Raw genomic sequence first — 14971 nt, 5'->3', positions numbered from 1 at the left:
TCAAACGTTTATTAATCGTACAAACGAAGTCCAAATGTCATTTTTTTTTTGTTTTTGATATTCGTTGCTGTTGTAGTTGCTGTCTGGATGTGGGTATTCTGGAGATTACTTTTGGATTGGCAGACGCGGCAGATAGACCTGCTGATAGGGAAGCCCAGCCGCGGTCCATGCGTGCTCGGCATCCTGGTAGTAAAGCCCGCCCAAGGCCCCCTCCTTCGACTGCTGCTCCATCACGCGGAATAGGGTGAAGACCTCGTGGTAGATCTTGTAAAAAATAACTGGGGGAATGGGTTCATAAGATGATATGTTTATTTAGATATACTAGATACCTACCCAGCACAAGGGTGAACACCAGAAGACACATTAGAAAGCTCGACAGGTCAATAAACAGGCCTGCGGTCGCATAGAAAACCCCCAAATAAAGACCAAAGCCAAAAATAACGCCATGATAGATCAACCAGGGGTACATCAAGCAACTTGAGTCCTGCAAAAGAGAGATTACTTTTAGATCAACCAGGGATACATCAAGCAACTTGAGTCCTGTAAAATAGGGGTTACTTATCGGGCTTGTTCCGATTATTACCTTTTTGAATGCGAATTGATTTTGAATCCATTTTCTTTTCATCACATCAACCATTATAGAAATAACTTAATTACATACTTTTCTCTTAAAAAATATTATCAATTGTTGCAAATTGAATTTTAATAAAATAAAAGGCGGAACAGGCTTGTATGTGAATTTGGGTGCATGCAAAAACGACCATGTTTAGTTTATTTTGTAACGCTGGGCGTTATTGCATGCACTTTGTGAATTTATGTTAATGTTGTAATGAATGCCTTTTTCTATTATAATAAATATTCAATTGTTTAAATCAAAATATTCCAAGACCTAAAACGTAGATAAAGACTTACGATTTTCAGAAATATTTGATTGCTTTTTGAGTTCTTGTATCAATGAGTTTCCATAAGCAATATCTGGCATAAGATTTTTATTTTGACATTGTTGCATATCTCTTATGAATGCCTTTTTCTAATATGATAAATAATATGCAATCGACTTAAAAAATATTTGTGGTTCGATTGTAGAGATCTTTGCTATACATCTGCTTTTAATAACCCTTAAAATGAAAGTCTCTATACACAATATCGGTCATAAGAACTGGAACTAGGGATGCATCTTACTTTCTTTTAGATGACCATGATACCATCTTTCCATTGAACTTACCCGGGCGATACCTATTAGCAGCAGCAGACTGACTCCCATGTTGATCAACGACATTCCGTATGCAATGGAGCTAAAGATGGTCAACACTGGGGCCAAGTGATCAAAATTAGCTAATCCCAAGGCTAATTCCCAAGATCTAGGAGTACTCACAATTGATCAGTAGCTGCTGATCTGTAACCGGGATCAAGTTCAAGGGCCACTGGTTGAGCAGCAGCTCGATGTCCGTCCGCAAGTGGATGGTCAGGACGGAGCTGCCCAGGATGACGCTGGAGATGATCACGCCCAGCCAGCCGACGATGATGACATTGTACTTGAGGTTCTGGCACTGCACATACGAGATGGTGTGGCTGGCGGCCAGGGCCACGGCGGAGGCCTTGCCACCAGGATGCGATGGATCGTTGGGGGCCATTGTTACCGTTCGTTGGAAGCCAACCTAACGTGCTTTTTGCCGGATTCAGTTTCGGAAGTCCGTTTTGGGGATTTGCCTGTGTTGCTGTTGATGTGTTTGCAACAGAACAAACAACGATGTACTGAAAGTCAGGGCTCTAACTGTCAGCGGACAGGAAAACTTAGGATCAGGGCCTGCTAGTTGTTTTATTGAAAGCAAGTATTTAAAAACAGTGAATTTAAAAATGTAGACTCAAAAATGTTAAAAATATATTTAGCATTAAGTATAGTATTCTTCACGATAGATTTATTTTCTTCAAAATCTTTGTAAATACGTACGTTCATACCAGCGGATCCAGAATTTTGTTGTGGGTGGATGTACAATAAAATTTGTTCAGTAGAAATCAAAAATGTTCAATAAAAATATATACATTACATACACTGTTTAAACCGGGGGATCTATCCTCCATATCATAATCCTAAAAACTAGAAAAATTAAAACTGAACTAAAAAAACCTGAAATGGGGCTTAGATCGTTGCTATCAGTATTTTCAAATTTTAAAACCAATCTGTAGTCAACCCTGGAACTGTTATGATGTTGGACAGAATTATTTAAGTGGTTCTTATAAATGCAATGTTCTTATCTTACACAGATATGTTTAAAAACAAATCCAAAGTAAGAACAATAGGTAATAATTTACAGACCTACCTATCATATGTATATATTATGATATGATATATCATTGAATCTGACTGAAACTATAATGGAATGACAAAGCTGCTTGTTTCTTAGGTCTTAAAGATGAGTTTTCACTTTCCTAGTCAGAGATACTTAGGAGTGTGCCACTTAAGAACCCTATTTAATATGCTAATCTCCCCGCAACCTCGCCCAGCTGGCGACAAATTAGAAAGTTACATAAATAAGTGTGTGGCCCCCATTTCGGCTAGTGGTTCTCCTTTGTCTAGATGGCCTAACCCAAAAACACTACGAATTGTTCCCATTCCATGGAGAGATGGCAGCGGTTGTTGCAATTATGTCGCATAAAATAATTATAACAGACTGGGAGAACATTTCCTGCGCCGCTGGCGGCGTCATCAGCATTTCGTAATAATTAGTAGAGATGAAGAAGATCAGAGGCAGCAACTGTAGCAGCAACAGCAACAGCAGCAACATCCACTCAACCCAGCAGCAACATCAACTGGCGACAGCAGCAACACAAACAAGAACCAAGATCAACCTGTTGCTGCGTCTTTTCTAATGGCGTGAAGTTAGTTTGCGTTTGGCTAGCGGCGCGTGCGGTTGTGGCATATAACACCATCTCTCATTTCGAAGAACAGTTCTCGGTATCATTGCGGAAAAAATGTGTGAAACTCGGGTGCGTGGCTGCTGGGAAAAGGAAAACTAATGGAAAACTGTGCCATCCCGGAGAATTGGCACAGTTCCCATTATGATGGTTATATAAAAATCCATTAGCCAGCCCGACTACACAGCATTTGCAAGCGACCCGAAACTTGTTCGCCTATCAAGGACACAGATCTCGTGGAGATCTCCGGAGCTCTTGTGAGTCACCCAGACAGGCCAGGCCCATAAAGAGCAGCATCTTCTGGTGGCAGTAAAAGTGGAGCAGCAATAATAGGAAATGTAAGAAGAAAACGGCAGAAGCCAGCTCGAAAAGTGAATAAGAAATTGTCATGCTTTCATTGGCAACAAAAGCGTTATAGCCCATTCCGATGGAGTGAATTGAAGTGCGAATTGTGACCCCGTATTCAGAAGATTCAAGATGCAGCTGCTGCTGTGGCTGTGCGTGATACTCCTGCTCCTCTGTCACTTTGGCGCCAGCCAAGCTAGTGAGTATAGGGTATTGATTGGATGTATCTTAACCATATGTAATCCCCAATCCCCGCCAGATATTCTGAACACCCTGCTGGGCGTGCCCGCGGAATGCGTCCACCAGAGCGGCGTTTGGCCCTGCAAGCTGAGCTTCTCCTGTTGGCTGCAAGGCGGCAAGCACGCCAAGGGATGTGGCAGCAACAAGTGGCTCTTCAGCTGCTGCGTCTCCGATCCGCAGAGCCAGCACCTGCACCACTCCCCCTCCCCACTGGCCAATCTGCTGGACTACGGCCAGTTGAAGCTGAATCTCAACAGCCTGCCCAAGCGGATCATGCTGCGCCGACGTGACGACAACGAGCTCCTCAATCTCAAGGTGGGTTCGGCAGCCGTAATTGAGCCGTTGCAACCGCAGAGCGGGATAATTGAGCAATTTCACTTGACAGACGGGCAGGATTTTGCCAATTAGAGCTAGAATAGGGATAGCTACATAGTTTCCAGGGGTATTGCATTTCAAATTCCGACTTTATTAGATAAAGATGTGTACTTTGAAGTATTGATATCATAGAAAAAGCCTTCGAATCAACAGGCCCAGCCCTTCTGGAGGAATAACCAGGGTTTGTTAATTTCTTGAACAAAGTAGCACTAAATTATTTCAAACTTTGAATAGTAAATAAATAAATTTTCCAGTGATGTTTTTGAGCCTGGAGGTACAGGTTCGACATCCCATTAAGTTAAGATATTTATAAAATATTTCTTTAAAAATTTAATATTATTCATGTCATAAAGGCTTGATATTGCAAATATCAAGGTAATATTAATTTGATATTTTTGCCCTATTTTTGGCGTAAAAAAAGAGAAGAAACAGAAATAGTAATTAAAAACCACCTGCTAATTTTGAATATCTAATTAAATTTTTTGGCATCAAAATTATATGATTAAATAATAATATTTAACTGATATTGACCTAGTTTTTGTTGTGCGTCAGAAAGACAAAAACCATTGCAATGCATAATACTATACACAAACTGAAAATCGAATGTATTAAATTTGGATAATTGTTATGTTATAAGCCGAAAAATGCGGTCCTTGCAAAACTATTTAAAAGGTCAAATAGAAAAGGTATTGGTAAGGATACAAGTCTGCAAAGCTTGGGATATTAAGAATACCGATCAAGTTATATCACAGATCCTATCTTAAATAGTTTTATGATATCAACTTGAAGGCTTATTATTTATATTTACTTTACTAAATATTTTTCAGCCCGAATGTGGACTACCCCGAACGGCGCAGAACACTCTGCAGAAGCGCATCATCGGCGGTAGACCTGCCCAGTTCGCCGAGTACCCCTGGCAGGCGCACATCCGCATCGCGGAGTACCAGTGCGGCGGGGTGCTCATCTCGGCCAACATGGTGGCCACCGCCGCCCACTGCATCCAGCAGGCCCAGCTGGCGGACATCACCGTCTACCTGGGGGAGCTGGACACCCAGGATCTGGGCCACATCCACGAGCCGCTGCCCGTGGAGAAGCACAGCGTGCTGCAGAAGATCATCCATCCCCGCTTCAACTTCCGCATGACCCAGCCGGACCGCTATGACCTGGCCCTGCTGAAGTTGGCCCAGCCGACGGCCTTCACGGAGCACATTCTGCCCATCTGCCTGCCTTCATATCCCATCCGGTTGATCGGGCGGAAGGGTTTGATAGCCGGATGGGGCAAGACGGAGGCGCACATGGGCCACGCCGGCACCAACATGCTGCAGGTGGCCAGTGTTCCCATTATAAGTAAGTGGGAATGGTTGGATACCTCTTCTCCGAATCTAATACTATCTATTTTAGCCACCTTGGACTGCGTCCGCTGGCACGAGAGCAAGCAGATCAATGTGGAGATCAAGGCGGAGATGTTCTGTGCCGGCCATTCCGATGGCCATATGGATGCGTGCTTGGGTAAGTTATATGCTAGATTCTATAAGGAGGATGTTGGAACACTTGTACTTTCAAAGTCAACTAAACAACATTGATAAACGTTTGTTTATTTTATTATGATTAATTTAATTTATTTTATTAAAATTTATTTTCGAATTAGAATTTTGTACTAAACTAAGATTTTTAGAACAATCTACTAGGGCCTATCTTTATTACTACTAAAGGGTTAGAAAGATATTTAGTTTATAGCAAATACCAATGCATACTTTTGGGCTTCATGATTATAGTTTGTTGTTTAATTCAAACTCCTTTTACTATCTAGTACTTGTTCCGTTTATCTTTTAGATTTTGATCATGATCCCAATGGGGAGTATTATTTTATTTTCATTACTATTCATTTATACTAATTTCCACTTTTTGTGAGTAAGCAACATTGCACCGAAACTCTGTGCAGTTACACAGTTTAAGTAGTTAGCCCTTAATCTAACTTAAAAATGTTATTCAAAATGTATTACATATTTTTATGCCTAACGTACTGGGACTTTCTAATGATGGACACCCCTCTTCCACAGAACGAATAATACTTGTTTAAATAAAGTATAAACAATTGTTAAATAGTCTATGGGATATAATCAAAAGTAATATAATTTTGAACAGTGTGTTTCAAATAATGATAAGTTAAAACTATCAATCAAATTCAACCTAATTGCTATTAAACAAAGGCAGCTCTAATGATAATAAAAAATATTTTATAATTACATTATTTTTTAACAAATTTTTGGTAGCACATCAGGTAACACAAAGATTGTATGACAAATGCATCAATGTGCCATTCAATTTTAAAATTAAGTAGAGCACCATAACTTCTTAAAATCGTATTAATAAGATTGATTACAAAGACATTTTCCTATATTTTCTTTAACAATTATACATTGATTGTTTTTATACCTTAAGATTAATTATATTTATCTTATCTTTGAGAACTCTTTTAAATTCTAGACGCATGTTTTTAATATTTCCCAGGAGACTCTGGAGGTCCTTTGGTGATCAAGGAGCGCGGGCGCTTTGTGCTCGTGGGCATAACCAGTGCGGGCTTTGGCTGCGGAGTAGATCATCAGCCAGGTGGGATTCGGAAACCTTCCAAAATCTAAAACATATTTATCCAAATTTTTACAGGCATCTATCACAACGTTCAGAAGACTGTGCGGTGGATCCAGGAAGTGGTGACCCGCAACGAGTTATAGCCGCCGACGACCCTGGGCATCCCCTCCGAACCTTTGGCAATGCAACCCATCTCATTAGTTTACGGCTCGTAGCATTAGGCAATTGAAATGTGCAATCCTCCGCCGGAGACGCAATATTTATTAGATTTAATAAACAATACAATTAGCTTAGTGTAATTGCGTTTGCCATTTGGGGAAGTGGGCTGAAGACCGCACGACCTTGAAAGCCACCCGCTGCCAAGAAAGAGAAAACAAACGAGCCTCTTGTTGGGTTATGTCACTGGTTTTGGCCTATTTGGTGGGTTGCCACAAATGGCACAATCCAATCCCTAACTGCCAGGCGGTAATTTGTACATTAGGCACATTAAGCCCCGGCAGCCTGCTTTTTGGTTGCCCAATGAAGTTGGTTGCGCAGTGCAATTGCGGCTGCTGCAACGTGTAGGAAAATATATATAGGTATATACCCCCGTGGGCGGTGGCAATGAAATCGAAAATGTGTGTCATCGAATGGCTAATAACCACTGGTCGGTAATCATGGGCTCGAAAGCTTCTTTGGGCCGAAAGTAAATGTCACGCTTGAGACGCAGCTCGAACATCGAATGAATGGGGATTTTCCGGCTGCAATTTGTGCGGCAATTGTTGGTTTTGCTAAAACACCAATTTGTGTGTTGTGTTGGGGGGAAAACGCGACTTCCTCTTGGAAGTTGAAGTTGAAGTTGCAGAGGAGCGAGTGGGCAAAGAAATTGGATATTAGTCATGGCGACAATAGCAACATGCAATTGCCAGTTGCCAGTTGAGCGACAAAACTCGTTGTCTTGGCCACTTTCGTTTTCAATGCGGGTCTCTCACGGCCGTCTTGGCCTGGCTTTTCTCTTGGTTTTGGCCCTCTCTTTGGTGACTACTATTACTCAATAGTCGGTGCTCGGCTCGCTGCGTACCGCTCACCAGCCAGTCAGTCGGTGGTGTTGATGGCATTTTGATTTTGAATTTGTCAGCCAACTGTTTATTAAGTGTTTCGACGCGACGGCACACTGTTCGCGAACTGCGAACTGCGCCGATACCGCAGGAGTGAAAAATATCTTTAAGATACACTCTGAATTATTGCCAAATCGGTCGAGCGGAAGGTGGAGAAAATTGTGAACTAAATTCCCTTTTGCTGCTGCTATGCAAACGAGGTGCGATTATTCAATCAAAAACTCGCGCCGCTACGTGAATTAAGTGAAACACAATTGCAGAAATCAGTGACAGCAGCGGCAAACAACAAGTGTAAAGTGTAAACAGCAACGAAAGTATTGCAAAATGCCGCAGCAACTGGTGATGTTGCTGCTTGCAACTGCGGCTGCAACTGCAATTGCAACTGCTGCTGCTGCCGCTGGCCACAGCAACTACAATTCGGTTTACAACGAGGTGATACCGCCGGAGCTCAAACAGGCCATTGATAAGGAGCTACCCAAGGAGGCCAAGTTCTTCGATGATCTGGATTGTGAGTATTGCAAGCGAAGATGCCCCCCTCCCCCGCAGTCAAGTCAAATCGAGTTCGTTGCCTAAGTCTTTCGTTTCGCCTGGCCCAATTTGCATATTAGTTAACACGCCTTGCTTAACCTTGATCTTCGCTGCTCATTTTCGCAGCCAATTTGAAAATAGGGAGAAAATCAGAGTTGGAACCCAGGGGAAAGTTGAACATTCCGTTCTTGGGCAGCCAATTCATCTTGTTTAATTGGACTTTCCAAAAAGAAAGACACGAAAGCCAATTAAGCTTAAGGTGATTACACATTAACATAAAGGCACAAAACTGCGAGATTCAGATCCCAAAAGAAAGCCCGCGTTTTTCTGGCCAACAGTGAATGACTATTAAAACGCTGGCCAGCCGGGCGAAATATGATAAATCAAATACCTGATTGTATAGTGTGTGTGTGGCGGCTGCACAAGTTCAATGGCAGCTGCTGCCGCCACGGATATATGTAATACGAGTATGGGTATGAGTATGAGCCAAAGCCAAGGCAAAAGCAAAAGTGTTTCCAGATACCGATATACACAGACAGGAAAATCAACTGCAATTAACTTCAATTGCACACTCGCAGCATTCGAAAGTGTTAACAGCAATCGCCGTGATTCGGCCATTTTCCCAAAGATTATAGATTATTTGGCTTTTGGTTTGGTTTGGCTTGGCCTTTTATGTAAGCAGAAACCTTGGCCAAAAAAAAAGACACAGCAACAACAAACAGACCAAAAGAAACAAAAATCCAATTGAAATGGAGCTCGGCTTGGAAACATGTTGCCGGTTGGCTGGCAACATGGCTCAAATAAAGTTGCTCTACAAGTGAAATGCCTGAAATCTCTCTCTCTGGAAATCTCCTCGTGTCTTCGGCTGTCTTTCGACGATCGGAGCTCGGCTTTTGGCCTGGCCAACACAAAAGCTTGGCTTAGTTCTGAGCCGATTTTCCCGACGCGCGGTCGCCTTTCCGTTTGCTCTCGCTGGCCAAAAGACTGTGTGCGCATGCGTAAAGAAAGATAATTTCAGGGGGGCATAAAAGTGTAGCGAAGATTACGATTTTCTATTTTCGCAGCGGCAAAAGAAACTGCGCATGCGTGAAGCGCCCAATGGAATTGAAAGTGAAATCCTTGGTGAACTAGTGGCAGGACAGCCAGAGCAGCTCCGGCTGAAAATCATAATCATAAGCCAAGAAAGCGAAAGTGCAACTACCCCAATCGAAAGTGAAAGTGCGCGTGGAGCAACCCCCCCAGTGAATCCAGTCCTTTCACTTGCCATGCTGCCACTGCCCAGGCACTCCAAGGACACCTGGCTAAGGTTGGGGGTCCTCATGATATCCCTGATATCCCCCCTGATAGCCTCCAAAGGAGCAGATGCCCTGGGCTATCCCAGTGCCCAGCAGGAACACGACATGCTCATCCTGGACGCCCTGTCGCGCAGAAGTGGCACTGGTTACTATGGCGAGAACAGCGTGATGGAGATGCTTTCCCGAAGTACTTAAAGCCAAACAATTTGACTTGACTCAGACCCAAAACCCCCCGCCCCCAACTGACCCCCACACTAATTCTTTTACCCCAACGCCCCTGTCTTTGCAGTGATACCGCAGTCGTGCCGCTTTCGTGGCCACAAGTTCGAGTGCGGCCTGTCCATCTCATGTGTCTTGGGCGGCGGCAAGCCCCTGGATCTCTGCTCCGGCGGCATGATCTGGTCGTGTTGCGTGGACAAAGACCTCGACGCCGAGGAGAGTCCGCATGCCGCCCCGGTTAACAACACCAGTGAGTATCCCCCCATACCCAATCCCTTTCCGATTACCAAAAAACCCAGACAAACAGTTGATTCTGAAAGACATTTCGCCTGCTGCTTTCCCCGCGCCATTCCCTTGCAATTGCAAATTGCTGCGCTTCGAGTTATGCAACTCGGTTTCGTATAATAGAGCTATAAATTAGCTTGCATTTCGAAAATGACAACAAATTGCCCTGCTCACCAGCACACGAGCAAGAGCCTTTGGACCTCGTCCGGGGGAATACAACTAAATAGCGCAGAACAAGTTATTCCAAGTGGAAAAGGTACCCTATATATTTAAATATAACACCATATATTTGGATACTTAAGGTCTATCATATAGTTTATTCTTCAGCTCACATTGGCTCTTAACAAGGTAATATAATAGCTAAAAAGGAATAGCTCTTCATAATACATGAAAATATACTTAAATGTATTTACCTTTAAAAGCCAAACCCATTTTAGACATGCAGATGAATTCAAAGATGCATGCATTTTAAAAATCTAGAACATGTGGATAAAGATAGAAAGTAAAATGTTATATTCGGACAGTTTTTTAGGTGCCTGACATATTTGCGTGTTATCCAATACCATACTATAATATTAAAAATTATTCTTAAAATCAACTAATAGTGGTTACATGTGTGCGAGAAAAAAGTCCCTAATTGTTAATTCAATGCATTATAATTTAAAAACTGTTTAGTTTAAAGAACTGTCGAATTCCAATTGTTGTATAATTTGTACCACTAGGGAAATGTTATAATTAACTAATTAATTAAATATTTACCTAAGAAAAATACTTTTGGGTAAATGGAATTCGAGAAAATACTGGAAAGTGAAAACCGGAAATGGTTCAATTTTCTTTTTATCACATGACTATGATCTTTCAGAAATAATCTAAGAAAGGTTTTTATTTAATTGAACACTGTTCTTTAGTAAAACTTAGAATTCCTTTATGATGACCAAAAAATAAGGAAAAAGACTTAAAAGCAGAGCCCAAATGTAGAAGAGCAGCATTCCGCTTTTATAGCGATGCTTAAAATTGGACAATCGTTAGTTGATTCCACTTACCTACATTTTTATTCGATTGTTTTTATACAACTGATGTTCATACGTTCACATTCCAAAAACCAAGCTGATTCGCTGTTTTATGGATCAATTGGTTCGGCATCAAGTGCATTTGTTATATCGTAATCGCATTAACCAATTACCAATTCGGCAATAACTGCAGCTAGAAGACCTAGGAGAATCGCAGGCCACTTACAGTGGTCGGCATATGTATTTTGACAAAATAAAAGTCAAGTATACTCATAACTTGAATTTACTTCTTGTAAACTATAGGCATCAATGGAAAGGTAATTTCAATGCAGTTTGAATGATACAATACATTTCTTTACCCATTCAGTACTTATTGAAAAGGACAAATTTGTGTAAATCAACTTTTAAATTTTTTTTAAGAACTTTTTTCTTCGTCTTGAAAACTTAAATTTTTTGATGCAAAAAGTTTCTTCAAACAAAAACAATAGTAACTGCAAAAAGAATTTTTCAAAAATAATTTTTCTTATATTTTTTATGAATTTTTGAAAATGCTTAAAAACAGGCATTTGAGCCATATTTTTCTCTTTTTCATACAAATTTTTTCCGACATTGTCACCTTCAAAAAATCATAAAAAATATAAGGAAAATGATTTTTGAAAAATTCTTTTTGCAGTTACTATTATTTTTGTTTGAAGAAACTTTTTGCATCAAAAAGTTTAAGTTTTCAAGTCGAGGAAAAAAGTTTGAAAAAAAAATTTAAAAGTTGATTTACACAAATTTGTCCTTTTCAATAAGTACTGAATGGGTAAAGAAATGTATTGTACCATTCAAACGGCATTGAAATTACCTTTCCATTGATGCCTATAGTTTACAAGAAGTAAATTCAAGTTATGAGTATACTTAACTATTATTTTGTCAAAATACATATGCCGACCAGTGTATATTATGCCACAAACGCATGAGTTTGGCCCACGAAGTTTGTTTATTCGGCTACTTCGAGTGGCTGTTTTCCCTCTTCAGCTGTTCCGCAGCTATTTTGTTGTGCTCTGTTTAGTTTTCTAGATTTCTGCCTTCACGTTACCAACATAAAAGCAAACCTGAACAATAACCAGGCATTACAACATGTTATGAATAATTCTTGGTGGAAAATTTTGTTGTTTTCCACCGCCGCTTTTCGGACGACGCACATCAATCTCTGGGCTGCAACCTTTTCTTTTACCGCAATTTAACTTAATTTTGAGAGTTTTTTCCACCACTTTTCGGTTGAACATTTCCTCGAAGCCCATAAAGAAGTGGGTTCTGCGTGCTTTCTTTGGTAGTTCATGTGTGAAAATTTCCCAAGCCGTCTGGCGACAATGATAAAGCCAAAAAGCGGAGTCAACCCCGAAATGAGCAAAACTCAAAAACTCACTTGCGGAAATAAACGAAGGTGAACGTTTTCGCATTTAAAAGTGAAATTTTTGGTTTTCTTTCTTTGTTTTAAATTCGAAGGGGTCCATACCCCTCCGACCCACACAGGGTTTTATTATTTTGTTTGCTTTCAAATGTGGGAAAAATCACAGAGCCAAAGTTACGGCATACATGAATCGGGCCGAGCTCCTCGAAAGTGTTAATCAAGTCTTGACGATGACGCCGTTCTGTGCGTCCACCGAAATGTCTTTCGGATTGGTTTGAATTACGTGCGAAACGCCCAGTCTTTGTCTTAATGGCCAGACCGACCAGTCTGGGGACAACTGACATAATCGCAGTCGCGTCTGGGGTCTCACATTTTATTGTGATTGCTGGTCGGTCACTTTTTTGGGGGAAAGTCTGACATCGACCTGCGGAGTGCTTGACCATCAGACCATCAGACCATCATCCTGAATCACGATTCTCACACACAGGCGACATAATACACTTGCATGACATTTATCCCGACCTGGCGACGAATGCCAACAAGCCGCAGCACCACCTGCACCAAAGCCACCACCACAGTGGCAACGGCCTGTCAGCGGCCCCATCCACCTCATCCACGGCTTCCTCCGCCGCACGACCGGCTTACCCCAGCAGCAGCTACTACGGCACCAAGCGACCCACCCTCTACAGTGGTTCTAATCCTTACAAGCCAGGCGGATCCAGTGGAGGATCCAGCCGCCCATCCTCCTCCTCCTCCAGCCTGAACAGCTGGGAGCACGAGAACGGTGGCCATCTGGGCTCCGTCAATGGGATCACCAACCACCTGGACAGCTTCTTTGATGCGGAGTCCCCTCAGCAATTGGACACGCCTGGAGCACCACCATCCCATGAGCCACTGCCCAATGCCCAGGCCTTTGCGGTGGGCAATGTCTTGGACTTGAACGCTGGCGAGGCAGCGGAGGAGTACCAGAGTGGAGGCTACCACGATGCCAGCTATCGTCCAGTGCCCGGTACAAAGCTAGACTCTACAACACACTCTCTCTTCTCTGGCACCACTCTGCAATGGGTTTTCCTTTAAGCTGCACCACCACGCTCACACTGTCACCTTTCACCTAGATCTCCTAGATACTGTAGCTCTTTTCTTGACTTTCTTTGGTGTTTTTAGGGGTATCTAAGAGGTTGCCTTTATTATAATTGATATTTTTCTTTTTCCACAGGCTGCGGCGAGGTCTACACCCGATCCAATCGCATTGTGGGTGGCCATTCCACGGGCTTTGGCTCTCATCCCTGGCAGGTGGCTCTAATTAAGAGTGGATTCCTCACTAGAAAACTCAGCTGCGGTGGTGCATTGATCTCCAATCGATGGGTGGTCACGGCAGCCCATTGTGTAGCCACGTAAGTGTAACAGAAGAAAATAAATCATTGGGGTTAGGAAATCACTTTTAAATGTACTTTAGGTGTCTAAAAGTACGCAAATTATCATATTTCTTAATAAATTCATTGTATTGCTGAGCTTAAAAAATATTGTTGCCTACTTTTAGACACCTAACATTGAAAATTCCTAGTGATTTCTGGGGGTGTCTCACAAAGTATGAATAACATATTGATACTGATTTCCCTTCCAGCACCACCAACTCCAACATGAAGATTCGCCTGGGCGAATGGGATGTGCGTGGGCAAGAGGAGCGGCTGAACCACGAGGAGTATGGCATTGAGAGGAAGGAGGTGCACCCCCACTATAATCCCGCCGACTTCAAGAACGACGTGGCCCTCATCCGTTTGGATAGGAATGTGGTCTACAAGCAGCACATCATACCCGTCTGTCTGCCACCCTCGACCACCAAATTAACGGGCAAAATGGCCACAGTGGCTGGGTGGGGGCGAACCCGACATGGCCAGAGCACAGTGCCCTCGGTGCTGCAAGAGGTGGATGTGGAGGTGATCTCCAATGATCGCTGTCAGCGATGGTTCCGTGCGGCCGGAAGACGAGAGGCCATCCATGATGTGAGTTATCAAGGGGTTCGGTAATGAAAATAAGGTTACTGATGGATTCCCATCTTCCAGGTCTTCTTGTGCGCCGGCTACAAGGATGGCGGGCGGGACTCCTGCCAGGGCGACAGCGGCGGGCCGCTTACGCTGACCATGGACGGGCGGAAGACCCTGATTGGGCTCGTGTCCTGGGGCATCGGCTGTGGGCGGGAGCACCTGCCCGGCGTCTACACCAACATCCAGCGCTTTGTGCCCTGGATCAACAAGGTCATGGCCAATGACAATGCGTAGGAGCCACTGCAGCACGGAGATGCATCCCGTTAGCCAGGCCATGTGATTCCTCTACGACTCGGGGTTGCTAGTGTGTAAGACCAAGGTCCTTTGTGGGCCTTGTATTTATTTCACCCATATTCCATCTCCCAGGGATCCCTGCCCTTAACTCACTTCGATACTATCGCCCTTCATTCGTTTCTCATTGCATTACACGCATTCGATTTAGGCTTTCCATATTTATTATACACTGATCGACGAAAGATTCCTACATATGAGATCCACTTTCACTTACGTTTATATTTATAATCTTAATTATGTTTTAAAATACAAATAAAGAGTATTACAATTTTAACGGAGATTTTCTTTTGTTTTTATAAAACCACATACTTTAGTGATAACTTAAATAGGGATCAAT

The 14971-nt window shown here is 42.6% G+C and overlaps 2 protein-coding genes across 2 annotated transcripts; one reads left to right on the top strand and one right to left on the bottom strand.

Annotated features, from left to right (window-relative positions):
* Positions 1-40: 40 nt before the first annotated feature.
* On the bottom strand, positions 41-1740 carry LOC119551490. The gene is made up of 4 exons (XM_037860856.1): positions 1376-1740; positions 1226-1311; positions 334-484; positions 41-278 (listed from the first exon to the last, which is right to left on the bottom strand). The coding sequence occupies exons 1-4, from the start codon at positions 1632-1634 to the stop codon at positions 106-108; spliced, it is 669 nt and encodes a 222-aa protein (XP_037716784.1). The 5' UTR covers positions 1635-1740; the 3' UTR covers positions 41-105.
* Positions 1741-3393: 1653 nt separating this feature from the next.
* LOC119549884 lies at positions 3394-14832 on the top strand. Its single transcript, XM_037858189.1, has 14 exons — positions 3394-3460; positions 3521-3816; positions 4704-5223; positions 5278-5385; positions 6388-6486; positions 6541-6601; positions 7970-8070; positions 8669-8745; positions 9122-9572; positions 9675-9854; positions 12783-13304; positions 13512-13689; positions 13920-14298; positions 14359-14832. The coding sequence occupies exons 1-14, from the start codon at positions 3394-3396 to the stop codon at positions 14572-14574; spliced, it is 3255 nt and encodes a 1084-aa protein (XP_037714117.1). The 3' UTR covers positions 14575-14832.
* The last annotated feature ends 139 nt before the right edge of the window (positions 14833-14971 follow it).

The sequence above is a fragment of the Drosophila subpulchrella genome, chromosome 2R (genome assembly GCF_014743375.2).
Source record: "Drosophila subpulchrella strain 33 F10 #4 breed RU33 chromosome 2R, RU_Dsub_v1.1 Primary Assembly, whole genome shotgun sequence".
Taxonomy (NCBI): Eukaryota; Metazoa; Arthropoda; class Insecta; order Diptera; family Drosophilidae; genus Drosophila; species Drosophila subpulchrella.
This window is presented reverse-complemented; position numbering and strand designations above follow the sequence as displayed.